The sequence below is a fragment of the Oenanthe melanoleuca genome, chromosome 11, assembly GCF_029582105.1.
Source record: "Oenanthe melanoleuca isolate GR-GAL-2019-014 chromosome 11, OMel1.0, whole genome shotgun sequence".
Lineage (NCBI taxonomy): Eukaryota > Metazoa > Chordata > Aves > Passeriformes > Muscicapidae > Oenanthe > Oenanthe melanoleuca.
The window spans coordinates 18,907,712-18,935,283 of NC_079345.1; the positions used below are offsets into that span (position 1 = coordinate 18,907,712).

Sequence of the window (27,572 nt, forward strand, 5' to 3'; positions counted from 1 at the left end):
GGCGCGCGCGGGCGGGCGGGGCGGGGCGGGGTCCTCGCGGCCCGGTGAGGTCACTCTTTGTGGCGGCGGCTCCAAGATGGCGCCGGTGCTGGCGGAGAAGAAGCTGCTGGGGCCGGACGGGCCCGGCGGGGCCGAGCTGCCCGGCGAGGAGGACGAGGGGCAGAACCTCTGGTGAGCGCCCGCGGCCGCCCGGGGCCTGCACGGCGGGGCGAGCCCTGTCTCCGCCGGGCTGCAGAGGAGCGCGGGCCCTCGGCCGGGTCGGGGCCGCGCTCGGGCCCCGCGGGCGGCGACGGAGCCGGGAGCAGCGCTGGGTGCCCGGGGCTGCATGACGGGAACCCCGCGGGTGCAGGGACGGGAGAGCGGGGATAAAGCAGCGTGGGGCAGAGGGGCCCGGGCCCGCGGCTCTGCGGGACATCAGGGGGGCTGGCTCCGGCAGAGGCGATCTCGTAGTTTTCCTGCTTTTATTTCTAAAGAACGCTCTAAAAAAATACCTATAGTGGTAGAAAGGCGTGTATCGAATACCGCAATCGATTGCGATGAGAGTTAGTTGAAAAGTAATGTTCTGTAGTATTGTGGCCTCTTAGCAGGGAGGAGAACTTTAGATGTTCCTGCCTGTGGTTTGGAGATGATGCAAGCGCTCTGGACGGTGGGATGCTCGCGGTGGTTCCCAGTGCAGCCGGCCTGGGCTGTGCCCGCAGCCCTGCCCGTACACAGCCCGCATGTGCCGGGCTCTGGGTGCGGATGTGCTGAGCTCATGGTGCTGTCACAGCTCCGTGCCGCGGGATAACGCGCCGCTCTGCTGCTTCCCCAGGTCCTCCATCCTCAGCGAAGTCTCCACACGGTCCAGATCTAAATTGCCATCGGGCAAGAATATTCTCGTTTTTGGTAAGTAACACACGCAAACAGTTGGGTGTTGGTTTGTTGCTTTTTTTATTTGTAGAAACAAAGTGTATTTCGAACACCGATTGGAGCAAACTGACACATGGGTTCGTTACAATTGGGTTATGTAATTTGATCTGAGGTCTTGTTTTCGTGCTGGTAGATGTACTTTGCCTTTGATTTCCACTATTATATTAAGTAATAATAGAGAATAAGACAGTTCTTCATTCTTATTGTTCTGGTATAAGCCATTGGATTTAGCTGAAATACTTGAAGGAGAACAGCAAATAACTGTGATTCAGAAGTGTACAAGGATGCTTCTCATTAATTAAGCAAGTTGTGAGAAGATCTTTTCTATGAAATTGAATGTAATTTTGAAGGTGTCTTTTTTCCTCTACAAACTTACTGGCAGGTGATGATGGTTCAGGCAAAACCACACTTATGGCTAAAATACAGGGAGCAGAGCATGGCAAGAAAGGAAGAGGACTGGAATACTTGTATCTGAATATTCACGATGAAGACAGAGATGGTAAGTGCGTTTCAAATGCAATCTCTTTCGTTAAGTAGCTGCCATGCTATTTTAATAATTGTGGTTTGATGAATGTGTTCTGGGCTACGCCCCAGTAGCTGGTTCAACGTGGTGCTGGGAGTTTTGGAGCTGTGTCCATTTCTGTGCAGGGAAAGGTTTCACAGTCAGTGTCTGTTCTCCCTCCTCCCGCTCTGACAACCTGACTTGTGCCTGGGCAGGGCAGCTTTGGGCATCTAGGAGAGATCCTGGCACTACTAAAATCCCTCTCTATCCCTCCTATCCCTTTGCTGATGGTGACTTTGTAGCAGCTGCAGTGGCATTGCTGTGGTTACTTTGTGACTAGAGAAAGGGAGGGATGCATCCATGAGAATTTCATGCTCAGCATGGGTTTCCGGGCACGGGCTTTGGTGTTTCTCGTAGGGGCTGTGTGTGGAATTTTGGTTAGCTATAAGAGATGTTATGTTTAATTGACTGAGTGAAGAGCAGAACTTAAAGTCAGAATTAGTGTCTCCTTTTCTCAAGTTGGAGCTGATCTCTGTACCCCTTGTCTTTTTGTTGCTGCTGCTGCTGATCTTTTGACTCTACTGTATGGAGGGAGATTATGTCAAGAGACCATATAAAAACAGCCCTCATGATCAGATTACTCATATTTTTGGGAAGGTTGGGGACAGGAAGAGATGGGGAGTGAGTTTGTTATCTTTGCTCCTAAATCTGCCTCTGCTATTCTCATTCTGGGCAACCTCCTTGGGTTGGTTTATCTTTAAAAATGGGGAATGTAAGTCGTCCTATTCATGACTTCTTCCAAGCTCAGTAGAGGGAAGTAGTGGTGCTGGTTCATCCCTGTTCCAGCGAACAAGCAGGCTAGGAAGATCCTATAATGGTATTTTGAAACTGGAGATGCACTGAAGGCTTGCAGGAGTGATTAAGTGCCATATGTGACTGGTTGTTATGGAGATTGGGCCTGCACTCACATGGCAAGAAGCTGCCTTTGGATACTAAGTTAGGCACAATGAAAGGATGAGTACATTGCCATATCTTCCAGGAGCCTCCTTGCAGTTGCTAAAAATCTTTTGGGCTGTAACTGTAAGTGCTGAGCCATTCTTGGCTTCTTCAGGTTCTGGGTGTAAGTGCTTTTCCACACCGTGCTTTTGCACAATCTGCTTTAGTTCTGCACTAAACACTTCAGGGGGGGAAAGCCCCAGTGATTAGGAGGGCTCAGACAGCCTGTGTCATCAGGCCTCTTGCAGCTTCAAAGGAGATGCTATTACAAGCAGAAGAATGTTTGCTGTGCTATTTTTCCTGGTGTTATCTATCAAACCTCAAATATATCCCTACACTGGAAATTTTGGGGCTGTTCCTGAATGGCTGAAAGTGATAAGTATTTGAAGTGATTAGGAGAGGCCTGTCATAAGAGCTCAGGCAGCCTAGCAGGAAAAAAAGAGATCTTTTTGACTGACTACAGGCTCAGCTGGCCAATTCAGGTCTTCATGCATCCTCTAATGGGTGTGTTAGGAGCTAATAATACATGCCTTTTTCCTTTCTGTCTCATTAGTGTCATCCACAAGCAAAATAAATAGCAAAGTGGGTCAGGACCTCCCAGCAGGCAGAGATAACATTCTTTCTTCTCTAGGACAGGTTTGGATTTGGTTTTTAAACTCTCTGTGTGCTTCAGATGACTGTATGCTCATATACAGATTGGGAAACAAAACCTTTATAATTAACCCACAATTCTAGAAGCCATAAAGAAGCTCAGGGTAGGCATTCAGGAGCTCAGAAGCAGATGAGTGATACTTAGGGTCTCTGCTTTTTATTAGACTCCAACCTAGCCAAGACGAGATCACAAGGATTTCCAGATGTGCCAGATCAGCACTGGTGACTGAAACTCTGCAGTGGAGTGAGATGATCTCAGCTTCTTTCCTGGGTGATAGAAGATTTATTTGCTCTCTTTGTCTTATTCTTCTTTATTTCAGATGAGTTTACTCTGTCCAGGAGAAGTATTTCCCTCATAGTGCTGAGTCATTCATTATCTACTTCCCACTTCCCCTTGGAAACCTTAAGGAAAATCTGTGTTGTTTCCTGTGCTGTGGCCTCCTGTCCCCCTTCCTCTTCAAGGGATGTTTGAACCTGGCTGCTCCTACATCTAGAGTAGAATTTTTCTGGATTGCTGGATGCAATCTTAGTTTACAGTTACTTTTTTCCTAAAGATCAGCTCAGCAATGAAATTGTTCTTTTCAGTTTGTAGGCAGTTTAACAAATGCCTAGGAAGCATTTCTGTCTTGCAGGCCCCCTGTGGCTCCCAGAGGTGCCCACGGACTGTGTGGTTTTCCCTGTCCCCTGCTGGTTTCTTGGCAGCTGGATGCACATGGGCACTATGTGCAGCTGTGTCCAGCTGCTCCAGCTGTGCCAGGTGTCACTGCTCAGTGGGACATGTGGGCTTTGGTCCTCAGGACTCTGGGTCACTGCTACTGAATCTCTGTCTGAAAAGTCTCTTTCCTAGGAAAAAGATATCTTTTTATTTTAAAGGTATATTTTATCACTATCCCAAGTGCTGCCTAGGCTAAGGAATTTGCTCAAGAAAAGGTTTGAAGAGACTGAGAAGCAGTCCTGGGAGAGAGAGGATTCTCCTAAATCCTCAGCTGCATTATCCTTGGAGCATTAGGCTGCTCTTGCATACATGATACCATAGTTCATCTGGATGAGAGCATTTATAGCACTGCCTGCAAACTTAGCTTGGAATATTTTCTGACCTTGGAGCTCAGGCCACAGAGTCCTCCATTAGTGGACTTTCTCAGGGAGTGTGGCAAGTTTCAATTTTTTGCCTGTCTTTATGATGGACAGATGTTCTTTGTCTCTACTGGTTAGTCTGCTTTTGAGGATTGAGAATCTGAATTTGTAGGAGGTAGAAGAGAAGCTGTGCATAATTTTCCTAAAGGATCTGTGTTTCCAGAGCAGCTTTCAGAGGCTCTTGCAGGGCTGGGGCAGAGTTACAGCGGGGATGTAGAGCAGAACAGGGAGCCAGACTGCATAGCCTGCTCTGAGCTGTGTGTCAGCTGGAGCTACAAGCACCTCAGGGACATTTCTGACCTGCCCAGACTGCAGATGCACCTCAGCTGTGCCCAGTGTGCAGGGAAGAAGAGCCATTCTGGAGTTGCATTCTTACTTGTAACAAAATCAAGCAGTCTTGGGTTTTGCCTCAGGTTTGGACTGGCCTCAGCCATATCTTATGCATATTCCAGCTGAACTGGTTGTTCCAGATTGAGCCAAGTCTTGCTGCTGCACTGGTTTCTAATGGGAAAATTGTTTTTTTTGTTTTTTTTGTTTGTTTTTTTTTTTTTTTTTTTTTTTTGTTTTTTTTTTTTTTTTTTTGTTTTTTTTTTTTTTTTTTTTTTTTTTTGTTTTGTTTTGTTTTGTTTTGTTTTTTTGTTTTTTTTTTGTTTTTTTTTTTGGTTAGCATCTTTAAAGTTGTTGTCCTGTAAGTTTTCTCCTTTTTTGCTTCTCTTCACAACTTGAGCAAGGGGTGTCTAATTGCCACTGATATCTTTTGAATAGATGCAGATGTAGTTGCAGTTCACAGAATCAACCATGTGCAATAAAATTCATCAAAGCTGGAAAATCTTTTTCAGGGCTAAAGGGATAAAGGCATATTGACAGGATTTAGAGATGTAATTTTAGCAGCTTTTGTAACAGCCTGTAATAAGTAGCCCCTGCTTTTCCAACAGGATCTAGTAATTGTTTGCTCTGTTTTTGTATGTTGTGTCATGGCCAGTAAGAAGGGCTCAGTTAACATTCATGACTAAGTAGGAGCTTGATGTGGTGCTGACAAAGCTGAATTTACAATCAAGTCCTTGCCAAATTGTGAGCACCCAGTGCTGTACTTTTAAGTGTATTTTATGTTTCAGCAACTGCATATCACAAGACATTTCTCTGTCTTGTTAGAAAGGAGCAAAACCTTTCCTTTTCATACAGTGTTATATTTTTTTTTTTTTTTGCTAAAGTACATTTTAATGTGGGTGCTTCCAGGCTTCCTAGGAGATTGATTTTGAGTGGTAGTTCCAGCTGCATTCCAGTTCCACCTGTATTCTACTTCCAGTCTGCATTCCACATGCTAAGCAAAACTTAAATCTTCAAGGGGAGCAAAGGTGCATAGCAAACAAAACAATTTTAACCTTAGATATTGGCTTTAAAACCTGACTTAGAAGCAGTGAATTTGGATATTATTAATTTTTGTTACTTGCCAAGGTGTGAAAGTATTTTCTGCAGAGTATTCCCCACAGGATAATCTATCAGTGCTGAGGAGAGCTGTAAACTTGCATAAACTATGCATAGATTTGCATTAGGTTTTCAAGACTTCATTCATGCTCCAAGGAGACAGTTGTACATACACAGTCCCTGTCTATTAATAACCTTTAGCTCATAGAAAGCTCACGGGGTTTTTATTTACTGGGAGACTGCTGCTTTAGGGCATGTACACAGGATGTTTCTAGAATGCAGAAAGTCCTGCAAGATGTTTCATTTACTGTTGTGTAATAGCAAACATGTAAATGTCTTCACACTTGGTCCTACCTTGCTCTCTGTTTTTCCAGACTTTTCCTAAACCTTCCCTCTGACCTCAGAGGCCTTTGGGAGCTTTAGATTCAGACCTGCAGTGCTGTAGGATTCCCTGTTATGCCAGGAGAGGGAATTGAGGGGTGCATCTGGCAGGGAGAGGAGCTGTAAGTTCTCAGTGTGGCTGTTGGCCTGGTTGTGTGATGGCTGATGTTGGAATGTCTTAGGACAGCCTAAGAGAACTCATAAGAAAATGCTAAATGTAGACTGCCTACATACAGCACCTTGATGAGGTGTCTGAAACTGGGCTGCTCGGTGAATTTGTCCAAGGACTGATTAAACAGGTAGGATGTATATATCTCTCATCTTTTCTTCTTCCATATTTCTTAGCCAAGCTTTTGCCTTTTTCTGGAGTCAGGAGGGGTGGATCCCTTCCTAGAATAAAGTTATGATAGCCATAGTAACTGGATTTATTTTGCAAAGCTGAAAGATTCAGGACACAGAAGTACACAGAAGTGAGGCAGAGTAATTATGAAGCTCAGTAGCTGCTTTATAAATCTGGGTTCTGCTGTGGCTGGTTTGCAGATCTGTGTTTCAGAAGTCACATATTGTGTATGTAGTGCAAGAGAGACTCGCTGTTCCCTCTGGATAGCTGTAGTAAAATAGGGAATGCTTAGGGAGAGGTACTAGGAAGACTCTAGAAGATAGAAACAATGGAGTTGCTCCTCTTCAGCAGGGTGTTCTGAGGATAATGTCTTTCTTTCTGTCTTTCTCTCTCCGTGGTACCTGATACGTCATTTCTGGAGGAAACTTCTTTTTCAGTTCTTATACCCTTGCCAAGAGTTCAGTTTTGGGGTAAAATGCCAGTGGTCTGACCCAGCTGATCCCCTCTACTCTGCCTTGCATTCCAATAAAGTATCCAGCCACTATCAAAAACACTTGTGGGAGAAACAAGAGGTGCCATACCAGGTCGTTTCTCCAGTGCTCATTCTGTCAGGAGCCCACAGAAGGAACTGCTACTGTCAGTGTGAATTAAGAGTAGGTGGCACAACCTTGTTGGGAAGGTGGGAAGTTCATCCTGTTTTTGCTCCTCCCACTCCTATGCTAGAAACATAAGCTGCTTATTGCTGGTATCTTGTTTGCAGCTTATTTCTGCTGGGAGGTGTCTCAAGTGTGTGAAACCAGCTTATGTGTCTGGGAGACACCAAGGGCAGTGTTCATCCCCTGCTGGGCTGGGGCAGGGCCACCCTTTGGGCCTGCTTACACATCCCCTGTGTTCTGGGTTCACTGTGCCTGTTTCTAATGCAGGACTGTTATGCAGCAATTAAAAACTGTCCTGACAGCTGTCCTGAGTAAAAGCTTAAGAACAGAAATTATTTTTTTAAAGGAAAATGTGCTGAACCCAGAAATGAAAACATTTCTGACTAATATAGGTATTTACATAAGAACCTGTCCTATAAACAGTCTGGCAAAGTGTGCTGGTAGCTGGGCCTGCTCCTTCCACTGAGCACTGATTCTCTCCCCTGGTCACTCCCAGCCTGGCAAAGCAAGCTCTGCTTTGTTCTACTGGGTTCCAACTGTGCCTTTTCCTTTCAGATCACACTCGCTGCAACGTCTGGATCCTGGATGGAGACTTGTACCACAAAGGGCTGCTGAAGTTTGCAGTTTCTGCTGAATCCCTGCAAGACACCATCGTGGTCTTTGTTGCAGATATGTCTAGACCTTGGACTGTTATGGAGTCTTTACAGAAATGGGCCAGTGTCTTGCAAGAACACATTGATAAGATGAAAATTCCTCCAGAAGAGATGAGGCACATGGAGCAGAAGTGTAAGTCTTTGTGCATCCATACATTACTGTTGGTTTTTTAATTAGCTCTCACAAGTTTTGATGGATTTCTTTGGGTCAGTGTTTTGAGAGTGGGTTGCATAAAAATTACTCTTAAGTTGTGATTGCAACTCTAATTCAAATGGACTGTGTTAGGCTTTAAAGCAACACTTCCAGTTTTGCTGTGCTGATAAAACATCAGGTGAATTACTGTCTAGATCCTGGGCAATAATGAGATTTTGATAATTTGCTTTTTTAAAAGGGAAATTTAGAAAAAAAAAACCTCAATAAAATGGCAGGTTCACTCTTTAAAAGACAGTGACAAAATTCAGTGATGAAGTGAGCTGTCTGCTCTGCTATGATATCTCAGCCAGCTCCCATTCCCATATTGTACTTGTCTTACAGAAGGTCTCTCTGCCCTTGTTTTTCTGGTGGCTCAGGCTGTGAACCTGGTGCAGCTAATTGTGTCTCACTACAGCCATTCCTACCCTGTGACTTAAGGAATGTTGTATAAATTAACCTTCTTTCCTAGCATATCCATGGCAGGAAAGAATCTAGTGCTGGCAGGCAGTCATTGTTGCAGTATTGGACTCTGCAGCTGCTTTTCTAAAGTAGTGTTGAATGTTTATTGAGATTTTTTTTTTTCTGTTTTCTTATTGAATTACTCCAAAATAAATTCCTTTAGTGGAAAAGACCTTAGCAACTTCCAGTCCTTTCAGATGAAGTAGATTCAGACTGATCCTTTGTGGTTGCTGCTTTTGCTCCAGGGTGGTGCTTCTCTGTGCTGGAGTGTGGAATGCTTGCAAATATGGTCTGGTAGTTTCCTGAGCTACCTTTAGGGAGCAGTGTGATGTGTTTGACCTATGAGCACTCAGGTGTATTTGTATAGCTGATAATCCTTTCTGAATATTAAATAATAAGTTCCCAGAAGCTTTGTGCCTACAGCATACCAGCTGGAGTTTAAACTTAATGATTGAAACCACCCAGATTTGATCATCAGGTTACATTTAGACAAGAAGTAAAGTATGAGAGTTTTTAGGGGAAAATGATTGAGGGGTTTTATGTTTGTCAGAGATTTTTTGGGAATGGGAAATGGAAAGGCAATTCTAGTATAAAAAATTCCCATTTGCACGTTTCTGAGATACAGCAAATGTTATGGCAATCCAAATAAAGGGGGAGTTTGTGCACTTAAATTTTCCTTTCGAAAAGAGAAGCTTTTCAGCCTTCCCTTCAGAGTGCATTCTGTAAAGGAGCTGTGGCAAAGCTCGGGTGCCCTGTCTGAGGAACTTAGAAGGCTTTCCAATAGTGATGTCTTAGTGAATTCTAAATTAAAGTACCACAGAAATTCCTGGTTTGTTCTGAGCTCTCCTGGAGTCAAGGGAAGGCAGAGCTGGGAGAGGGGCTGAGTTCCCCTGTGCCTGGCTCTGGTACCATCCCCTGGCTCAGCTGTGGCACACAGGGCCCTGATGTCTTCAAATTTCCATTTCCTGTTCTCAGGCCCTGTGCAGGACCCTTGTGTCACCTGCACACATCTCTGGCTTCTTGCAGACTGTCCCTAGGGCCAGCTCTGTGCTCAGAACTTTGGCCACCATGCCTGTAATTCTCCTAGCAGCCCATGCTGAGGAAAGGCCCATTGTAACTGTGTCAGGGTAAGGCACTGGGCAGGGTAGAGCACCTGTGCCTGGTGACTGCCTTGGGACTACTGCCCATCCTAAAGCTACACAGCAAAGTTGTCCTCACTGAAATCCTGCTGCCTGTGCCTCCTGGGGTAGGCTGCCTTAAAAAATGAAAATCACTGGGTTGCAGCAGCCCAAGTATGTAAAAACAGGGTAATAAAGTGCACATGAGGGAAGTTGAAAGAGAAATGGAGTGCAGAGTGGTGGGATGTGCTGAATTGAAGCTCCCTGCAGCACAAAACCATGTGGATGGATGTGTTTCCTGACTTCCTGCAGAGTATTCCCTCACTCCTGCTCTTCCATCCCAAGCTGAATGTGCACAGTGCTTTCCCTGGCTGTCACTCAGCCTGGGGAAACACTGCCCAGTCCTGCCCCACTGCATCCACTGGAAGTGCTGCAAGGTTGTTCCTCCTCCATTGCTAAGGTCCTAAGAGTTTCCAGAGATGCCTTTTTTGGCTCACTCCTGTCAGTGCAGGAGGACTTTGGACAGCTTGTTTCTGCTGGCAGGGTTTGGGAGGCCTTCCTGCACCCAGCCCTTGCTCCTGTGTTTGCTGCTTGAGATTCTGACTCTTGGCTTGCCTGGCTGGGTGAGAAACTTCCCTTTGGAGTTAAAGAGCTTCCAGAATGGGCAGTAGGACACGCATGGAAGCAGCAGGCTGCCTTCTTGGGAATGTATCCAGAGCATTGCCTGCCTCCACTCATTCTCATCACTGGGCTGCTCTGGGGGTTCTTTGCTAAGAGCTTGGCTAATGTGACCATTTAATTCAGGCTTAATTGGGATAAATCATTTAAATAACACATATTTGAATAATTATTTCAGGGATGTGAATGTTACCTTCCTGTTTAAAACAGCAGAGCAGATAAGGTGGCTGTCAGGAGTCAAGAACTGCAGAAAAGAGGTATACTGGCAAAATGGCAATTCCACCAATGACCTCTGGGGTGTTTGAAGATAAAGAATTGAAACACAATAACATTTTTTTGCAAATTGTGTACTGTCCCATTCAAGCTGAATTAATTTCAGATTGTCTACCTTTTTGCTTTTTTTGTCTAATACAGAGCTGAAAGATTTCTTAAGTTAAAAGATGAAAAAAAATTAGTTTATCCAGGTATCTTTTGTCTAGGAATTCTTTTCACAAGACTAACATTTTTAATGATCAATAAAGATGGGGCACAAAGAAGCTAAAAGTGATTGTGAAACTTTAAAGAGTGTAAATATGGAATGATTGTCTCAGAAAAATATTCTTCATTTTTCTAATTCTGCTGTTCAGGGCCTTTGGGGTTTATCCCTTAAGTTGTATCATTTGGCTGCATTTCCACATTGCAGTTCAAGAGCACTCCAAGCCTGAGCATGTTACTGTTGCTGGAATAACCAAACCTAATAATTGTTCATTGCTGTCTCAGTGGTGCTTGCAGTCAATGCATGTCCTGAGTGATGCAGCAGTTTTTGGTGGAGTTACCTTGCAGTGCCTGCCGTGACCAACAGGAACAAAACAGTTTGCTGGAACCTGGCTTTCATTTGCTGTGTTCAGTGCAAAACTCTAAAGATCCATAAGCCATAAGTTTGGTAGATAAATCAGCACACTGTAGCAGAGGTGTGATTTTAATGGCACATCACAACCAGTTGAGAATTCTTTTAACATTACAGGCCATGCTGAGTACTCAACCTTAGTGATGGGTGGCAGAATGTTACAGATTTCCAGAGGAACTGTTGTTTTCATGGCTTCCTATTTTATGTGCATCATCTTATGGGTATTTCCTGTTGAAAAACCTTAAACCAAAGTAATTTCTGCTACTTCTTAATAAAGAAAAGAGTTGTTTTCCCTACTATATATAAGATGGTTCCTCAATTAGAACTGTGTGGAGGAGATAGTATTCATAGCTCACTAGAAAAAAAGGAAAAATAAAAGATTTTATGAGCTGGTACACAACTTTATATCCATTAAAAGCCTGAGAGTGGAGCTCAAAAGAGACATATCTATGGGAGGTAAGAAAAAGCATAAAATTGCTGCATGTCAAGGAAAAGTTTTAACTGCAGTGAGCTGCTTTATTACCTTGTGAGAGTGCAGTTTGTTCTTCAGGACATCTCACAGTGCCTGGGGTTCAGGTTCACTTGGATTTAACAGGACTCAATTCTGAAGGGATGGGGGTTGAGTGGAAGACGTGTTCCTGGGTTAAGGTGGTGTCTGTATGCTCAGGTGCTGTGGTCAGAGGTTCTCTCTCTGGCTGGTACCTCCTGTAACTCAGCAGTTCTTTGTTCAGAGCTGCCCCTGTTGGCCCCAGTGTTGTGTCCCATTGCTCCCTGTCTGGCAGGGATCCATGCCAGGCCAGGTGCATCCCTGGAAATCCACAAGAGCTCAGCTCCACACCCAAGGGTTTTCTCCCTCTGTGTGTGAGGTGTGGCCTTGGTGCTATGCTGGAGAGAGGGGGAGATGGGAGTTGTGGCTCTCTGGGATTGTGCCCTTCATTCCCATTCAGCAGAAATTCATGAGGATGAAGCTGTCAGACTTCTGAAATTTCTATGTCACATTTGCTCTTATTTACATTTTTAAAATTCTTAGAGCATCTTGTGTTTTCTCAGTTGTTGAGTGTTACTGTTTTCAGAAGAGGCCTTTTTTCCTCTAACATGAAGGGGTTTATGCTACCAAGTATCTCAGCAAAGGAAAGATTATTTTGCTTTGATATGAACAAAGCTCAGGAAAGGAATCTTGTCTGATTATAATACTGTGGTAAATTGAGAGCTGTATTGTCAAATAGTCTTTTCTGTGTGATTAAGTCAGAGAGGCTCATCTGGACCATTGTGGGAGATGCAGATGGTGTTCTTTAAACTGCTGTAGTACACTTGGCCTCAATAGTAAATAGTAATGGGAAAGCTAATAAAGTGAAGAGGTACTTCAAAAAACTCCTTTTCTAGTTAAATGCTTTTGGTGAGATAATGAACACGTGGAATGTGCAGAATGTATGATGGAGTTTTGATTTGCTGTTGCTGACTAAGAAACAGTCCTTTGGAGCACTGCTGTGTCCTCTCCACAAGAAGGCACTGCCTCCCCATGTTAAAAGCAGCTGCATTTCATTTTCATTTTTTTTGTATTTCCTTGCACTCTGGCATATATTGAATGGGTGATTGGAAGTCTTATGGTCTATGTTAAGCTTGAGGTTTTTAGGCTTTTCTCAGGAATGAAGCTCTCTTCCACAAGAATCACACAATTTTATGTTTCAGCTAAACATTGTAGATTGTGCAGCTTTAAACAGAAGAGTTTTCTGATTTGTTCTTCCTTTCATGCACCCATACTATTGCAGGAATGGTTCCTGTTTTGAAAAGGTACCATGAACTTTTTTTGCAAGGTTTGTATAAGAAACTTCCTTGAGGTTTTACCACTTGCTAAAGCTCAGGAGGCCTGCAGTGCATTGCAGTTCCTTCCCTGGCACACGGAGGGTATTCTGAGCAGTCTCTCTGGCTGGGCTGGGCACTGGTGGCTTTTCCCAGTTTTCCTTACTGTCCCTACAGTCACTCTGCCACCACTGCTTCTAAAATAAAGGAACCTTTGTGGGAGCAGACCATGCAGTTTGTTTGGCTCTTTCCATGAGGGTTCCTCATGGCTGAGTGAGGAGGAGGAGAGCCCTGGGCCTCGGGGCAGTGTGCCTGGAGCAGCCACAGCCAGGACACAGATTTAGCTGGTCTGTGGCTTTGGTCTTGAATAAAAGACATTAAAGTGTAGATAGCAGCTCAGATTTCATAAAGCATGTGTGGAACTCACGGTGCATTTCCAAAATGGCCTTAATACTATTCCTTAGGTGCTTCAGTATTGGATTGTATTCACGATTATTGGAGCACTCACTGTTGCCATCAAGTTAAAATACTGAAAACATGAAAACCATCAAGTTTTCCCTGGACCCTGCTGTAGTTTTCCAGAATAAAACCGAGTCTCTTCAGGTAGCCTGCAGATGCCCTTGAGTCTGTGTTTTTGCAGGTTTTATATTTCTATAGGTTTTATATTTCTAGCATTGAATGCCTGCAAAAGAAATGTAGAGGAATAGGAACAAAAGCAATTCTTTGTAAGAAAAAGTGGCTGTTTCAGGTTAGTGTTTTCTGTGTACATTTACATTTTCAGCTTTCATGCTTTCTTCTACAATAGGTACAAATTGCAGGGTATAGGCTGTTTTGCTAAACCACATTTATGTTTTCTGTTTTCAACTGCCCTATAATGAAATGTTCAGGAATACACATTTGTACATACTGTGGTTCTTGCAGAGAATTGTGATTATTTATAATGGCTCCAGACCCCACTTGATTTAGCTTCCTGTAAGTTTTGATGGAGGAGTGTCCTGATGTTAGAAAGGGCAACAAGGCTTGACTTGCATTCAGTTCTCATAGAAAAAAGCCCTTGAGATTTCTAGTTAGTTGTATATTAATTATGGTTTAAAAAGAACTAGCTCCTTTGTTGTAGCCTAAGAATCTCTCTCTTTTAATAGTTATAAAGGAGTTTCAGGAGTATGTAGAACCTGAAGAAGGCTACCAAGGATCACCTCAGAGGAGAGGCCCCTCATCAGGCCAGGAGGATGAACATGTTTCCCTGCCCCTCGGAGACAACGTGCTGACTCACAACCTGGGCATTCCTGTGCTCGTGGTGTGCACAAAAGTGAGTCTCTGCTTCTCTTTGCTGCTAGCAAGGCTTTCAGTACTTCTCTCTTAAAGGCATGCTTTCTACAGACATGCCAAATGAATTCTGGATTAACAGTGGAGGGATTTGTTTTGCAAGTGAGCTTCTGCCATCAACATCAATTTTTACTTTTATGGAATAGTAACAACTTTATCAATTATATGTTAATTATTTAGCGTTTCATTTATCAGTGCTATTTTAGAACCAGAGACTCAGAGTAAATGTGATGGGAGTGTGTAAGATTAAGGAAGGTGTTTTAAGATGTGCTGGGATTAATTGGCTGGGTTTTTCTGGTTTCTTTTCCTGCCTTTCCCAGTGTGATGCAGTGAGTGTCTTGGAGAAGGAGCACGACTACAGGGAAGAACACTTTGACTTCATTCAGTCACACATCCGAAGATTCTGCTTACAGTGTATCCTTTGCTGTGCTGAGGAGATTGCCTCTAATCTGGAAGCAAGAAGAAATGTTTTCATGTTGAATTGCACATAATATTAATCCAAGAAATTGCTCTGCAAGATTGCTTGGTATTTAGTTATTGGTTAGGGTATGTGCTACACATACCTAACTTTAAGTAGGTAGGTGTAGCATTTGTTTTTTTGAAAATGACAGATGTATGAAATATTTTATAGTTTTAAATTGTGCATAGGATTTAGACCTTTTGTTTCTTTACAAAAGATTGGTCTTACATTTTGTGAGGCGTTCTTTCTTGGTTTTCCCCTCAGAATTTACAATTTCCATGTAAGCCTGAGATCTCATCTGTGTATTAAGTTTTTGACTTTTTCCAAGTGAAGTAGGATACAATTACCATGTAAGCCTGGGAGGATGGATAACTTCTGTGTATGTCAAAGAAAAGTGCTATAAGCCTTGCTCTCTTATACCTCCTCCACCCCTGGATACCAAATGTCTCCAGTTTTGCCTTGAACTACTACTGCTCAAAGCTCCATCTAGTAGCTATAAATCTATTAACTCCTGTTTTGAAATTCTTGTTATAATTTAGAAACTGTATCTTACCTAATTTTCCTTAACTAGAAACCCAGATGGGGCTGCCTTGATTTATACATCAGTTAAGGAGGAGAAGAACCTTGACCTGTTGTATAAGTACATTGTACATAAAACCTACGGTTTCCAGTTTACCACGCCTGCCTTAGTGGTAGAGAAGGATGCAGTTTTTATGTGAGTCACTGGGACAATCAGCTCAGTGTCAGAGGGGGTTTATTAAGCGCTGTTCTGCATGCAACATGGATATAAAAATAAATGCAGTGGTTTGTTGTTCAAAAGCTTACTGTGCAAGTCTTGTGGAATCCCAAATTTAAACACCAACTTAAGTGCCTTTTACTCAACTCAGACTATACCATTCCAGTTTTTGTATCCTTGGAATTTAGCTGAGAAATAGAGGTGATCTGTAAAAAAATTGCCTTATTTAAGTAGAGAGCAGTAAATAAATGGTCTCTGTAGAAGTTGCAGAAAAGGCAAAGCTTTATTCTTTTTTACAGACCTGCTGGTTGGGACAATGAAAAAAAAATTGCCATTTTACATGAAAACTTCACTACAGTAAAACCAGAAGATGCATATGAGGACTTCATTGTAAAACCTCCTGTAAGAAAGGTAAAAAGGGGTTATTTCTTTCTGTACCCCAACAAATAAGTAGAGTTTACTTGAATGGCTACTAAGGACTGCTAACCTTGAAGAACTCCAAATATAAATGTAACTTTTTTAAAAAATCTAAATATGTGAAACATCAAGCTTTCATTTATTAGTTATTTAAAATGCTGCAAGCAAACCCAGAAACTATTCCCCTTATTTAATGAAGGGCGGTCCAGGAATAGCTATTTTACATTTACCATTTTTGCATTTGTGGAGCAGAAACACACCTAGAAAATGAAGAATTCTCTTGTAGGACATCTCAGGTCTTTGAAGAGATGCTGATGAGATCAATATCCAAACTTTAAAAGAGGAATCTACTTATCAAGTGCTCATCTATAGGACAGTGCTCACAGACTGGCATCTCTGGATGCTCCAATATTTTTTATTTTACAGTATTTTTTAATGGCAACTTCTTTAATGTTACTATTATTTTAAATGTGAAAGAACAGTTAAAAAAAATCCTATTCACAATAGTCTTAAAGATTTGCCTCTCTATTCCTTTTGATCACCAAAGTATAAAAACCAGTTATGGTAATTTCAGTTTTTAATTATAACAACAAAATGTTTTGTTCAACAGTTAGTCCATGACAAAGAGCTGGCAGCAGAAGATGAGCAAGTATTTCTTATGAAGCAGCAGGTAAGAATGGTAAAATGAAAATAAGTCCTTACTATGTAAGATTTCACTTTAATTTCTACCTTGTTATTGCCTTTAGTTTTTCATTCTCATTTAAATCACCAGGTAGCTGTTTCTCAGCTTTGAAAATTAAGATGTAATTGTGAAGTAAGACTTTATTCTAACAAATGCAAGTAGGAAATATGGTCATTTATCTTGGCAAGTTGAAGGGAAGATATGCTAAGAACAGAAAGAATTTACATGTCAAAGGAGAAGAGGAAGAAAATACTTTTTATTTCACCACAGAATACAACAAAGTTGTATAAATACTTTTAAAACCTAACATCTGAGTATTGCAGTTCCTTATAGCCAGAGGCTTGGAAAACTTTAGTGTGTCAAATTTGGTTGGCTATGTTGTAACTTGTTATGATCTTTATTACTCTATAGTTAAAAAATATAATAATACTTCCCTATCCAGGTGATTGTAAATGTCCTGGAGGTTACAGACTGGGCTGTGTGTGGTTCTAGCTTTGAGTTCTGGACTGGCTGTGTCCAGTCCAAAGGCCCAGAGCTTATTTACTCCTTGCAGTCAGTCCTCTAGAGGCTAGAGTGGGGAAGTCTGGAAATATCAAACCGGAGTCCTGTAAATATCAGGAAAAAGATCAAATACATTTATGGTTACTCAGCTTCAATGTATTTTATTCCTCTGTATTTTTGAAATATATTTAATATGCTTAATATGTTGTTTTTGCAGTCATTCCTTGCCAAACAGCCAGCAACGCCTACAAGAGCATCAGTAAGTAGATCCAAGGAAAAGAGTAGGAGGTATTTTGTTTCCCTCAAGGGAAAAGGGGATGATTCTAACCTGCAGAGGTGCATTTTTTATATTTAAACGTAACCTACATAATCTCTCCAAACTGCGGAAAGAAAATAAATAATGAGGCAATATTTTAAAGTGCTGCTTATTAATTCGTTGTGGAAACATTGGATTATTGAACTGAAAATTTCCTGCAGTGATTCAGCCTTTCCTGTAGTACAGGCTCATCCCCAAAATAACTGATGTTTTGGGTGCTTTTTTGTTTTCTTTCTGCAGTGTGCATCACTATAGTGCCAATAGAAAGGCTGAAAAAGTATGTGATGTTAAACTTGCTTTGTGTAACTAATCCTTTGAAGTTCTGATTTGTGTGATTTGGACTTTTTAAGGAATCTCCTGCACGAGGCCCTGCAGGATCCCCAAGAACTCAAGGCAGAGCTGGTCCCGCCAATGTACCCAGTGCCTCACCAATCACATCAGTTAAGAAACCAGATCCAAATATTAAAAGTATGAATGAGCATTTTACTGTTCTATCACGTGTTATTTCTCTTAAAGTCAATCCTCTTCTGTAGCAAGATTTGGAGATTTATTCACTAATGGTATAGTTAGTTTAATAAGAGAAATGCATTTATGACATAACTTTGGATTGATTTTTTTTATTATTTTCTGGTCGTTTATACGAGTTGAAATAGAGTTCTGTTACTGCCAAGCAGTCAGACAGAACTCAAATGCATCCTAATTTCCTTAAATTGCCTCAATACATTTATCATGCATCAGTTGGATTATTAGGGTGAAGACTGCTCTAAACTACAAATATTTTATATCACTTCATATCACTTATTCTGAAATCCATAGTGAACCCTGTTCCACGAAATCCTCTCTGAAATGTCATTTGCTGTAGCAGATGGAGTCACTTGGAAATGAGATCTTTCTCTGAGATGCAGCTCCATGGTATTGAGGGGTTTCTTTCCCCTCTGGGTATTAAGAAGGTCTGCAGGGCCAGTGTTGTTTTTTGTTGTGCATTGCAGGACCATGCCTCACTTCCAGAGGGTAAAATGCCCTGGGTGCTGTCTCATTGCTGAATCACCAAGTTTTGATTTGTTAAGAGCAGTATGACATGAAAGGCTGCACTAGATCATCTGTGCAGGTTGTTAATGGGCTTACCAGTCTTTGAATTTCATGACTGTACTTAATAATCTTGCTCTTGGCTTTTACATTAATTTAATACTTTAAAACATACAAATATTTAGATTAAAATTTCATTACACCCCCATCGCTCTAGAAAAGCAAATATATGCATTAGAATATGCGTTCAGCCATCTCTGCCTAGACCAAGGTATGCAAAGGACTGGGGTATTCAAACTGAACAAGGACAGTCTTAGAGCTGAGGTTTATTTCCTTAAATAGCAAGAGATTTGTATGTGTGTGAAAATAAGTTGTAATTTACCAGCTCTACGTGTTCTGTGTGATCTGTATTTGTTTTTTTTTCTTCAGATAATGCTGCAAGTGAAGGTGTCTTGGCTAGTTTCTTTAACAGTCTCTTGAGCAAAAAGACTGGCTCTCCTGGAAGTCCTGGTGCTGGAGGAGTGCAAAGTACAGCCAAGAAATCAGGTATTGGACTGGTTATTGCAGCTTGTTTTTAATAATTTGTTTGGCTCCTTGGTCCATGGTTGTGTCTCTTACACTGCTCAGAAAGTGACAGACCTTGACAGATGACGGTACCAAAATGTCTCTAAAAGAAGAGCTAAACTACTGCAACTTCACAACTCTAGGGCTTCTGTTAAGCCTGGTATAACTTCATTCTTCGAGTAAAGTTGCCCTGCTGGGATTTCAGTGCCATTTGGGTCTTGATCCTATGCTGAAAGTGCTGATTTCTTTTTCACCTTCAGAATTCCTTCCTTTCTTTTCCTGATGCTTCGGTGTTGCAAAGGAGATGCAGCTTTCTGGGCTTGGAGTGGAGTTAGCAGTGAAACTATTGAAATCTCCCCAGAGTCTGAGCTGAAGTGAACTACTGCTTGTGACAGCTAGAAGTTGTTTCCTCAATTAATTATTTAGTATTTTATTGTGATCCAACACAGCTGATAACACTGACAGATGAGTGCTGTGAGTGCTATAACTGCAGTGTGGGAGATCCTTGCTGAGAAATAATGCAGCAGGCCAGTGAAAATGAAAGAAACTTGTCAGTGGTTGTTACCTACCCAGACCTTGGTGGTGCAGAATGCATTGTCCACCTGACAGATGCAATTTACTGCTTTGATTCTTTGGCTGTTTGTGTTCAATGCTGGCATTCCCATCACACTGAATGTTCTGGAGCTTTCCTTCCAGAATTCTTTCACTATTAAATTATTGCTAGATATGCTGCTTCTGATCCCAACCTTGTGCGATCTTGTGGGCATTAATGGTGATGCCAAACCCACAGTTTCTCATGGTGAGTGGGGAAGGTAAGGCCCAGAGATTCTGAACTGGAAATGAGAAATATCTGCTGCCACCCACACTGATGGTTCTGTCAGTCAGAGAGCCAAGGCAGTTGTAGTCTGGGTATTTTTTAGTTTCTTTTTAACTGGGAAGGTTTATATGTGACACTTTATGTTCTGAAAGCTCAAAAATGACTAGGATTGGACTTACAGCAAGTCAGGTGTGGTTTTTTGTATATTTTATTTCAGTGTGATGAATTCTGTAAATTTGTCTTTATTAAATTTATATATTATGAAGATAACAACAAAAGGGATTTGTATTATAAATTATTTCCATGATAATATTGCTTCCATGTTATAAAAACATTGAACTAATTCTTTCATAAACCAGAATGCCCCGTTCAGTTAAACACTGAAAAGTGTCCCCTGCTTCATCAAATTCCACCTTACGTTTTACTCACCAAAAGGTCAATGTAACTTTTAATAGAAATGGAGCTAGAGATACTGTTAGGTGTTATTTCATCCATGCTTTTTATCTGAAGCAAAGTCAGTTAGAGAGTACCTGGCTAGTGATTAAAAAGCAAACAAATGCAGAAATAAAAGCTGGAATGTCACCTCTCCAGGAAGCCTCTTGCCCAGTGTTTCTCAATCCCAGTACTCTTGGTCTTGAGAGGCAGTGGAGCTCAGTGTAGCCCCTTTGTGTTTGCAGAAGTGTTGGGGTTTGAAAGCTGTTCCCCTTTGACTTGTGTGTGGCCTGCAAGAACAGATCTGTGTGCAGGCTGTGTTGTTTGGCTCTGACAGTTCTGTACCCCTGGCACTCTGCTCACCCTGTTTGCTTTTGTGCTCGGGAACAGCTCGGGGTGGCAGACAAGGCTCTGCCTGCCCTGAGAAGGGGTGAGCTGACCTGTGCTACACATATGTTGTGTTCACATCTCTCAGGGGGACATGGGGCTATTTTCTTCTCTATGACACTGAGCAGGATTTTCTATAAAAATTCAGCCAGTTTAATGTATTTTCTGCCTCCTGGTAGGAGGGTTTCTAGTATGTGTCAAATTCCCTCCATGTCTCAAAAGTTTGTGTGTTTGCTTAATCATTGTTTTCCATTTTATCATCATGCATTGCTTTGGTAATTGATGTAAATAACTTTTTCCTCCAGTCCTGTCTTTCCAAATCCTTTGTTGGCTCTTCAGGCACACTTACCTATGTATCTGCTCTCTTCAACAGCTGAACAGGGTAGATTGCTGAATAAAAGTACTGACCATTGCTATGGATAACTAATGGGTTAATTTTATGAATTAAAATCCATTGATTTTCTCTGAAATATCAAGGCTTTTTTTTTAAAGTTTATTTCTGTGAAAGTGATGTGAGATGTGATATCCACCACTTCTCCCTTCTCCACAGGACCTGTTATCCTTTCATAGAAATGTGGGTGGCTTGGCAGAACTTGTCAGGACAGACCCTGTTGGTTGTTGTGCTGGTAGGCTGCTCTAAGCACCTAAAACATAGCTGCAATTTCTGGAAAAACTGCTGAACTAGTCTGTAATGGGCAGTACCCTTTTCTCTTTCAGTCTTCTAGAATATTCTGTGCCTTCCAGGACTTTTCGAAAATAGCAAGTTTTTTTTGCTTTTTTTTTCCTTGTGTCAGCATAAACTTCTAATTAGAATAGATAATTTCTCTCCTGAAACATGTAGAGACAGCAATCATACATCTTTCCTTAACTTCCTTGATTTTGATAGCCTAAATTAGACAAGTTCTCTTCTAGTCTCCTGCTAGAGGTTGAGCTCTGTTTTCCCCACTAGTTTCTTCATTAGTTCCCCTCATTGGTTTATTCTTGTCCTGAACACGAATGATCAGAATATTGTACTCAGCTCTGCAGATGTGCCTCATTGTAGTGCCTGCTGCAGCAGTTCTCTTTCTTGGGTTTAAGTGCATCTCCTGAATGATCTCAAGGTTGCCTTTTCTTGGCTGCATGGAGTTGGCAGCTCCCATTCCTTTCCTGACTTTGGGAACAGAGCAGCTGGCTTTCACTCACATGAGAAGGTGCCTGTTCTTGTCACCTGCTGTGCTCACACCTTACATGAACCAGTGTAAGATTAAACTGTGCTGAGAAGGTATGGGCTGCTCATGCTGCTCTCTGAAAAGCTCTTGTTGGGTTTGTGAGGGACCTGGTGCTGGTGAGAACAGAAGAGATGACCTGTTCCTTTGTGGAAGAGTTGAGCAGAACATCTTGGAGAAAGCATTATTTCCAGCAGCATCCTCTGTGCGAGTAAATGTGCTAAAATTATCTTTGTAGGCATTTTAAATGTCTAAACTGTTTAAAGAGCCCAACGTTTTCAGAAGATTGATGACAAAAGTATTTGGCTTTAAAGAGACCATCTGTTTCTCTCATAGCTGGGAATAGCCTGAGGTTGAAACATTGAGATTCTGTCCCAGGATGAGAGCGACATTGTGGGTCTCAATCAGCCTTATTGATGGATTGGTTTCTGCTGTGACAAATCTTACCTGAGAGAAATCTCTCCTCTGGGAAGTGTTGTGTCCATCTTTCCTGCAGTGCAGTGCTTCTTGTTTGCCTTTGTTTCTGGGCTCTCTTTGATATCTAGACCATGATATTTCAAAAAACGTCAATTGGTTATTTCTGTGGTGGATTATTTTGCTACATCTGAACTTCACACAGTTATTTCATTTATATTCACAGGAAGATTCTTGTGAATTCTAAGGCTGCCTTCCCTTCTCTATTCCTAGAGGATAAAGAACTCAGATTCACTGCTCTCAGCCTGATGTAGCAAGGGGAGTTAATTGCACAGAACTGGGGGCATGTAATTGTCCAGAACACATCTCACTGAAGGAAGCCATCACTCCTTGACAAATTTGTAGGGAAACTGAAAGCAAGTGTCATTCATAATTGAGGGGATACTTATTTTCTTAAAAATAGCTCCTTGTATTTCTTCTGTTTTGAAAGGTGCTTCCCATGGTGGTAAAGGGGAGTGTGTTCCCCTGCACTGGGAGAGTTTTTCCTGTCCACATGTATTTGTAGGACACTGCTTGGGGTTATCTTGGAGCCCTAAGGAGCCAGTTCATCTAGCATAAAAACCAGTTTTTCTTTAGATCTTCTCTTGTTTAAGCGAGGATTTTGTGTGGCCTTTATTGCTTTAGAGTTTAAGCTTTTTTAACTCCCAGGTGCCATTAGTCTGCATGTGAAATGTTTAGTATTTTAAATTATGTACTAATTCCTAAATTTTGCTTGAATACTCCTGCTTTGAGTAGATGCTGTATAGAGTGCAGTGGCTTATGACTGGTGCTTAGGTCTAAAACCTGCCTAGTGATTAAAGGTAACCTTTTAACTTGGTTATGTCTTCATACTTCGGAAAAAAACACTTGAATCTCTAAGAGTCAAATCTTGCCTTCTTAATGTTTTCAGCATGTACCCTGGAAAAAATCCACCTAATATTTCACACACATTTGAGCTGGAAAACAGATGCTTGTTAAATTCTTTGGCTATGTAAGGAAGCTGTACATGGTTATATAATCTACTTTTTGTCTAAAAATATAGCTTTTTAATCTTAAATGCTTGTATGCTCCGTGCATTAGGATATATTGTTCCAATTTTGGTGATGAATTTGTCTGTGGGTTTTTAATTTTCAGAAACACTGAAGTAAGCTGATGGTTCAGTTAGGGAATTTTTTAAAAGTTTTGAATCTAATATAGAAATGTTAGATATGCCTTTCCATGAAGTACTTCAGTGTGTCTGGTTCCAATTGAAGAAGTCCTTTGAAATGACTGCTTGGAGATATTACATGAATATCCAATTCCTGTCCCCTTTTTAAGGGAAGCATTGGCTGCAGATATGAGAGTTCTTCCTGTTAGTTGTTTTATACTCAAATGCAGTGAATACAAGTGCGACCCAATAAATGGGATTTTTTTTTTTTTTTAAGCAGGTGTCCTATGCTACCTTGTTCTTAAAAGCTGGTTTTAAATAAAGTTCTTGCTATCAATGCTAACAATAGAATTGTATATGGTTGATTTTTATGGAAAATTCTAAATATGGTTATTTTTAAATGTTAATTGCTATAAACATTCCACTGGTGGTGGTGTGCTTTTTGCTACTTTGTAGTTCAGCATTTCATCTCTTTAAAGTGAATCAAACCTGAGTATCAGGTTTTACACAAAGAATACCCTGTATTGTGCCAGGCTCTGTGGCCTTGGGAAGGTGGCAAAATAATGAGAAATAAATAACATACTGTCATCTAAAGGTGATTTATTGAACACTTGTGCTTCTTGGTTATAACATTTCATTGAGACTCGATTGCTTTGTGTCCTTTTTCTCTCCAGGACAAAAGACAGTTTTGGCAAACGCTCAGGAGGAGCTGGACAGGATCACCCGCAAGCCTGACTCCATGGTAACAACAAACTCTCCTCCAACAGAGAATGAGGCTTGATAAGGCAGAACAATGCAAGTGTAAATGACCAAATAACTATGTATAGTGATCTGATAAGACCAGGAATTTTCTGCTATGGCAGATGCTATCAGTTTTCACGGGGCAGGGGAAGTGAACTTACTACATCATTGCCTTGTCCCAGTAAAAAGTGCACATTCAGGAAGTTTGCATATAAAATCCCTCTGTATAAGATAACCATTTAGAGTTTATATAGGGCAATTCTTTTTGTTTGGAGGTAAAGCAGGTGCAGCTGCATTTCCTGTTGTGAAGAACACAGAGAAGCAAAATGGAGAATTCTCTTAAAAGTACTACTGACTGCACGGGAGGCAAGAAAGAGAACTGAAACCCTCTTTCAGAGTTACTGGAATTGGCTACTTGTATGTTTGCAATGCATTATATGCTTGGAGTAGTGGTGGTGGAACAGCATTAACTGGGGGAAGGAAGCCCAGGTGGGGAATGGAGCCCTAAAAGGGGAAACTGATTTGGGACAGCGAGAAACCAGAATGTTGGATTGACTGGAGAGGAGCAATGTTGTCAAATCCTGTGTTTCACAGGGGGTAAATAGTCACTGTTTTTAAAAGACTACTTTACATTGGAGAATTCCAGGCCAAACACTAAGAACCATGGGAATTTATTCTTGTTATAAATCTCGTTTTAGTTTTTAAAGAAGTCTTAAGAGTGTGGATGCCCTTTCTGGTGTAGCTGACAAAGGGAGAAACTAAACTTGTTTAGCTCCAAGTGCCTGGCACAGTATGTGATGTGTCTTTAGAAGGTGCTTGAACTTATTGTGCACTGTAGTACAAACAGTCACTGTTTGGTTTTATTTGAAAAACAGTATTTTGGCAATTTGTATTTAATTTTAAATCCTGTTTTCTGATAGCTTCTGCCTTTTTTATGCCAAGAGGCTGGCCTATGAAGAATGTTGGGTGATGGATCATGTTCCCATAATGAAATGTGCTACAGAACACTCTCAGTATTTTTCTTTCTTACTTTTTTTGTAACTAAATATTAGCTACCAAGCTAAAATGGATTCCTGCCTTACACCTATGGAGGTTTTTAAAAAAAACTTTCAAGGCCCTAGTTCCAACCACATCTGCTGCAGGTGCAGCCAACTCCAATCCCGAAAGTAACCTAAAAAGTATGAATGTGTACACGACAGACATTGTGAAGAACTTGTTTTGTGTGTTCTTTCATGTAGCATTTCATTTGGAAAGATGGGTTGTGGTTGTCCCTGTTGCTCTAAGGGAGCCCTGTCCATGGTCACATAAACCCTCATTCTGTACAAACAAACACAACTGCAGTGGTTACTGAAATGGCACTTTGATTTTATACACAGGATGCTTGTTTTACATGGACACACTACCAGAAATTAAAAATACCAAGCATATTCTGTGCTCTTAACGCTGAAGGGAAAAACCACAATTTGAATTATACAGAGTTTACTTTTTATTGATATGAACTTGTTGTACTAAATCTGATGTCTGGATATAACTTCCCTAATATATATTGTTACTTAAATATACAGAATTAGACTGACCACTAACACAGTGCTGGGTGTTAATCTCAACTCCTATGTTACAGCAAGAGGCTGTTCGTGCAAGCCTATCTAGACATCTAGAAAGCTAAGAGTATTTACTTGCCTCTTTGACAAACATTAGCATGAGTATGTTACTTGTGCCAGGTTTTTTTTTTGTTGAAAATACTCTATTTTTTTTAATTTTTTTTTTTTTTTTTTTACTTTTTTAAGAAATGGTATGACCTGAAGTTATACAGTTGTCTAGATAACAGTTAGACTAAGACTGTGGCTGGCTGATGGTGATGTGGCTGCACTTCCTGGTGTAACGGGTGCCAGTTGCAAGTTACCACACCAGAATAAATTATACACTGTCCTCCTGACACTGAGAAGTGAGACTGGAGACTAAACTATCAAAAATCAGACAGGAAAACTGAAGTGTGTGACTGTAATGGCATAGTTTGAAAACCTCAGCCTGAAACTACCTTTTTTGTCATCTAACCTGATAAGCACTTTTCTAGCAATATGGCTAAAACTTACAACTGAAGTATTTTCCAGATGTATAAAAATGTTGAGTATACTAAAATTGATCAAAACTGTTACTGTGTGATAACTTACCAGCTTTGCAGAAAGACAAAACAGGGACAAAGTTCCAGTTTCTAATTGCAAGTGAATGCTCCTAGTTTACTGAAGAGGTGTAAGTAATGTAGCATTCTGTGGGTGCCAAAGTCTGCTGGCTTTGGTGAGCTGCACAGTTGTTATTCTGGTGTCTTCAAGCATTGGAACCAAAGGCCAAATGCAAACAGCCTTTACATTTTCAAGTGAAACTTCATTTTATTTGCAGATACTCTTGTATGGTAGACTGTTTAAACTATTATATGCCTATATTTATATGCATTATAGTGACTGCATCTACTGTTCATGTTTAAACTAAGAAAACAAAAAATGAAAGCATTCAACTTGAAGCAAATAGAAAACTTTAAAGATTGGCCCTCCATAAAAATGCTGTGGTTATGCTGCTTGATTTTAAGTTTGCACTTTTTTTATTGGCATTTTAAAAAAATCTGTTTAAACTGAACAGAATTTCGTATTTTATTTAATTTAACTACGTTGAAAGTGACTGCTCTGTACATCGTGAACTTAACAATATACATGCTGTAAATGAAAGTTCACTGTCCTGTATACTAAGTTTATTGGTTTTTCTTCCAACTTACAATTAGGACTGCAAATGTATGAAACAAACCTTAGTCCAGTTGTATGGCTTTAACCAGGTGCAGTATGCAGTCATGTGGAACCTTGCTTTCTAGTGCTGGCAAAACGAGGACGTCTTTAATTACTGGCTTCAATAAACATGAATCCAGACTGCTTTCTGCTGTGCTTCTGTCTGGGAGATGTCCTCCTGGAGCTGTTTGTGTGGGAGCAGGGTGTGGGTGAGCTCTGTGAGCAGGAGGAGCAGGTTGGCTGTGACTTGTGTTCCTGGGTAAGTGACAGCTTCCAGGCAGGGGCTTGGCCCAGCCTCTGCCAGTGCCAATTCTCTGGAGCTGAGAGCTGTGTCCTGTGCCAGTGCAGCAGAGCTGTGCTTGTGGCAGCTCACAGCACAGCTGCTTTGGTACAAAATAATGCAATTCATGGGGCTGGGGAGCTGTGTGCTTCAGCAGCTTCAGATGTATTTTGTGGAATGTGTTCCCAAGCACAGCACTAGTCCTGAATTAGCAGGATTCAGATCCAGGCTATGGGAAGTTTAGGGAGTGAATTGCTGGAGTGTTGAAAATTCCTCTTCTCTGCCAATAGCCAAGTGTTCTCCCTTGGGTGGGTGTAAGAAGAGCTTCCCAGTAGGCACAGAAGGAGTGGGCATTTAATTAGGGTTCTGCTGTTTGTTTTCATTATTTCCTTTCATATCAACTGGATGTCTCTGTTCCCCTGCACAGAGATTGAAACTCTAGGTATGAATGTTTGTTGAGTCACCCTGCCTCTGAAATGTAAATAAGCTAAGCTTTGGCTTTCTGGAGTATAATTTCTCCAGAAGGG

At 41.3% G+C, this 27,572-nt stretch overlaps 1 protein-coding gene across 1 annotated transcript; it reads left to right on the plus strand.

Annotated features, from left to right (window-relative positions):
• Positions 1-4: 4 nt before the first annotated feature.
• On the plus strand, positions 5-26,910 carry DYNC1LI2 (dynein cytoplasmic 1 light intermediate chain 2). The gene is made up of 13 exons (XM_056500606.1): positions 5-171; positions 812-885; positions 1,292-1,408; positions 7,550-7,780; positions 13,924-14,090; positions 14,428-14,521; positions 15,147-15,282; positions 15,603-15,714; positions 16,331-16,390; positions 17,121-17,162; positions 17,570-17,687; positions 18,675-18,791; positions 23,925-26,910. Exons 1-13 carry the CDS (start codon positions 77-79, stop codon positions 24,029-24,031), a joined length of 1,470 nt encoding a protein of 489 aa, XP_056356581.1. The 5' UTR covers positions 5-76; the 3' UTR covers positions 24,032-26,910.
• Positions 26,911-27,572: the final 662 nt, after the last annotated feature.

Bases quoted from the DNA above. Each gene is read 5' to 3' on its own strand.
- DYNC1LI2 (XM_056500606.1), top strand. From the start codon at position 77: ATGGCGCCGGTGCTGGCGGAGAAGAAGCTGCTGGGGCCGGACGGGCCC. The intron at 14,522-15,146 runs GTATCCTTTGCT...CTAGAAACCCAG, and splicing joins CCGAAGATTCTGCTTACAGT to ATGGGGCTGCCTTGATTTAT. The intron at 15,715-16,330 runs GTAAAAAGGGGT...TTTGTTCAACAG, and splicing joins TAAAACCTCCTGTAAGAAAG to TTAGTCCATGACAAAGAGCT.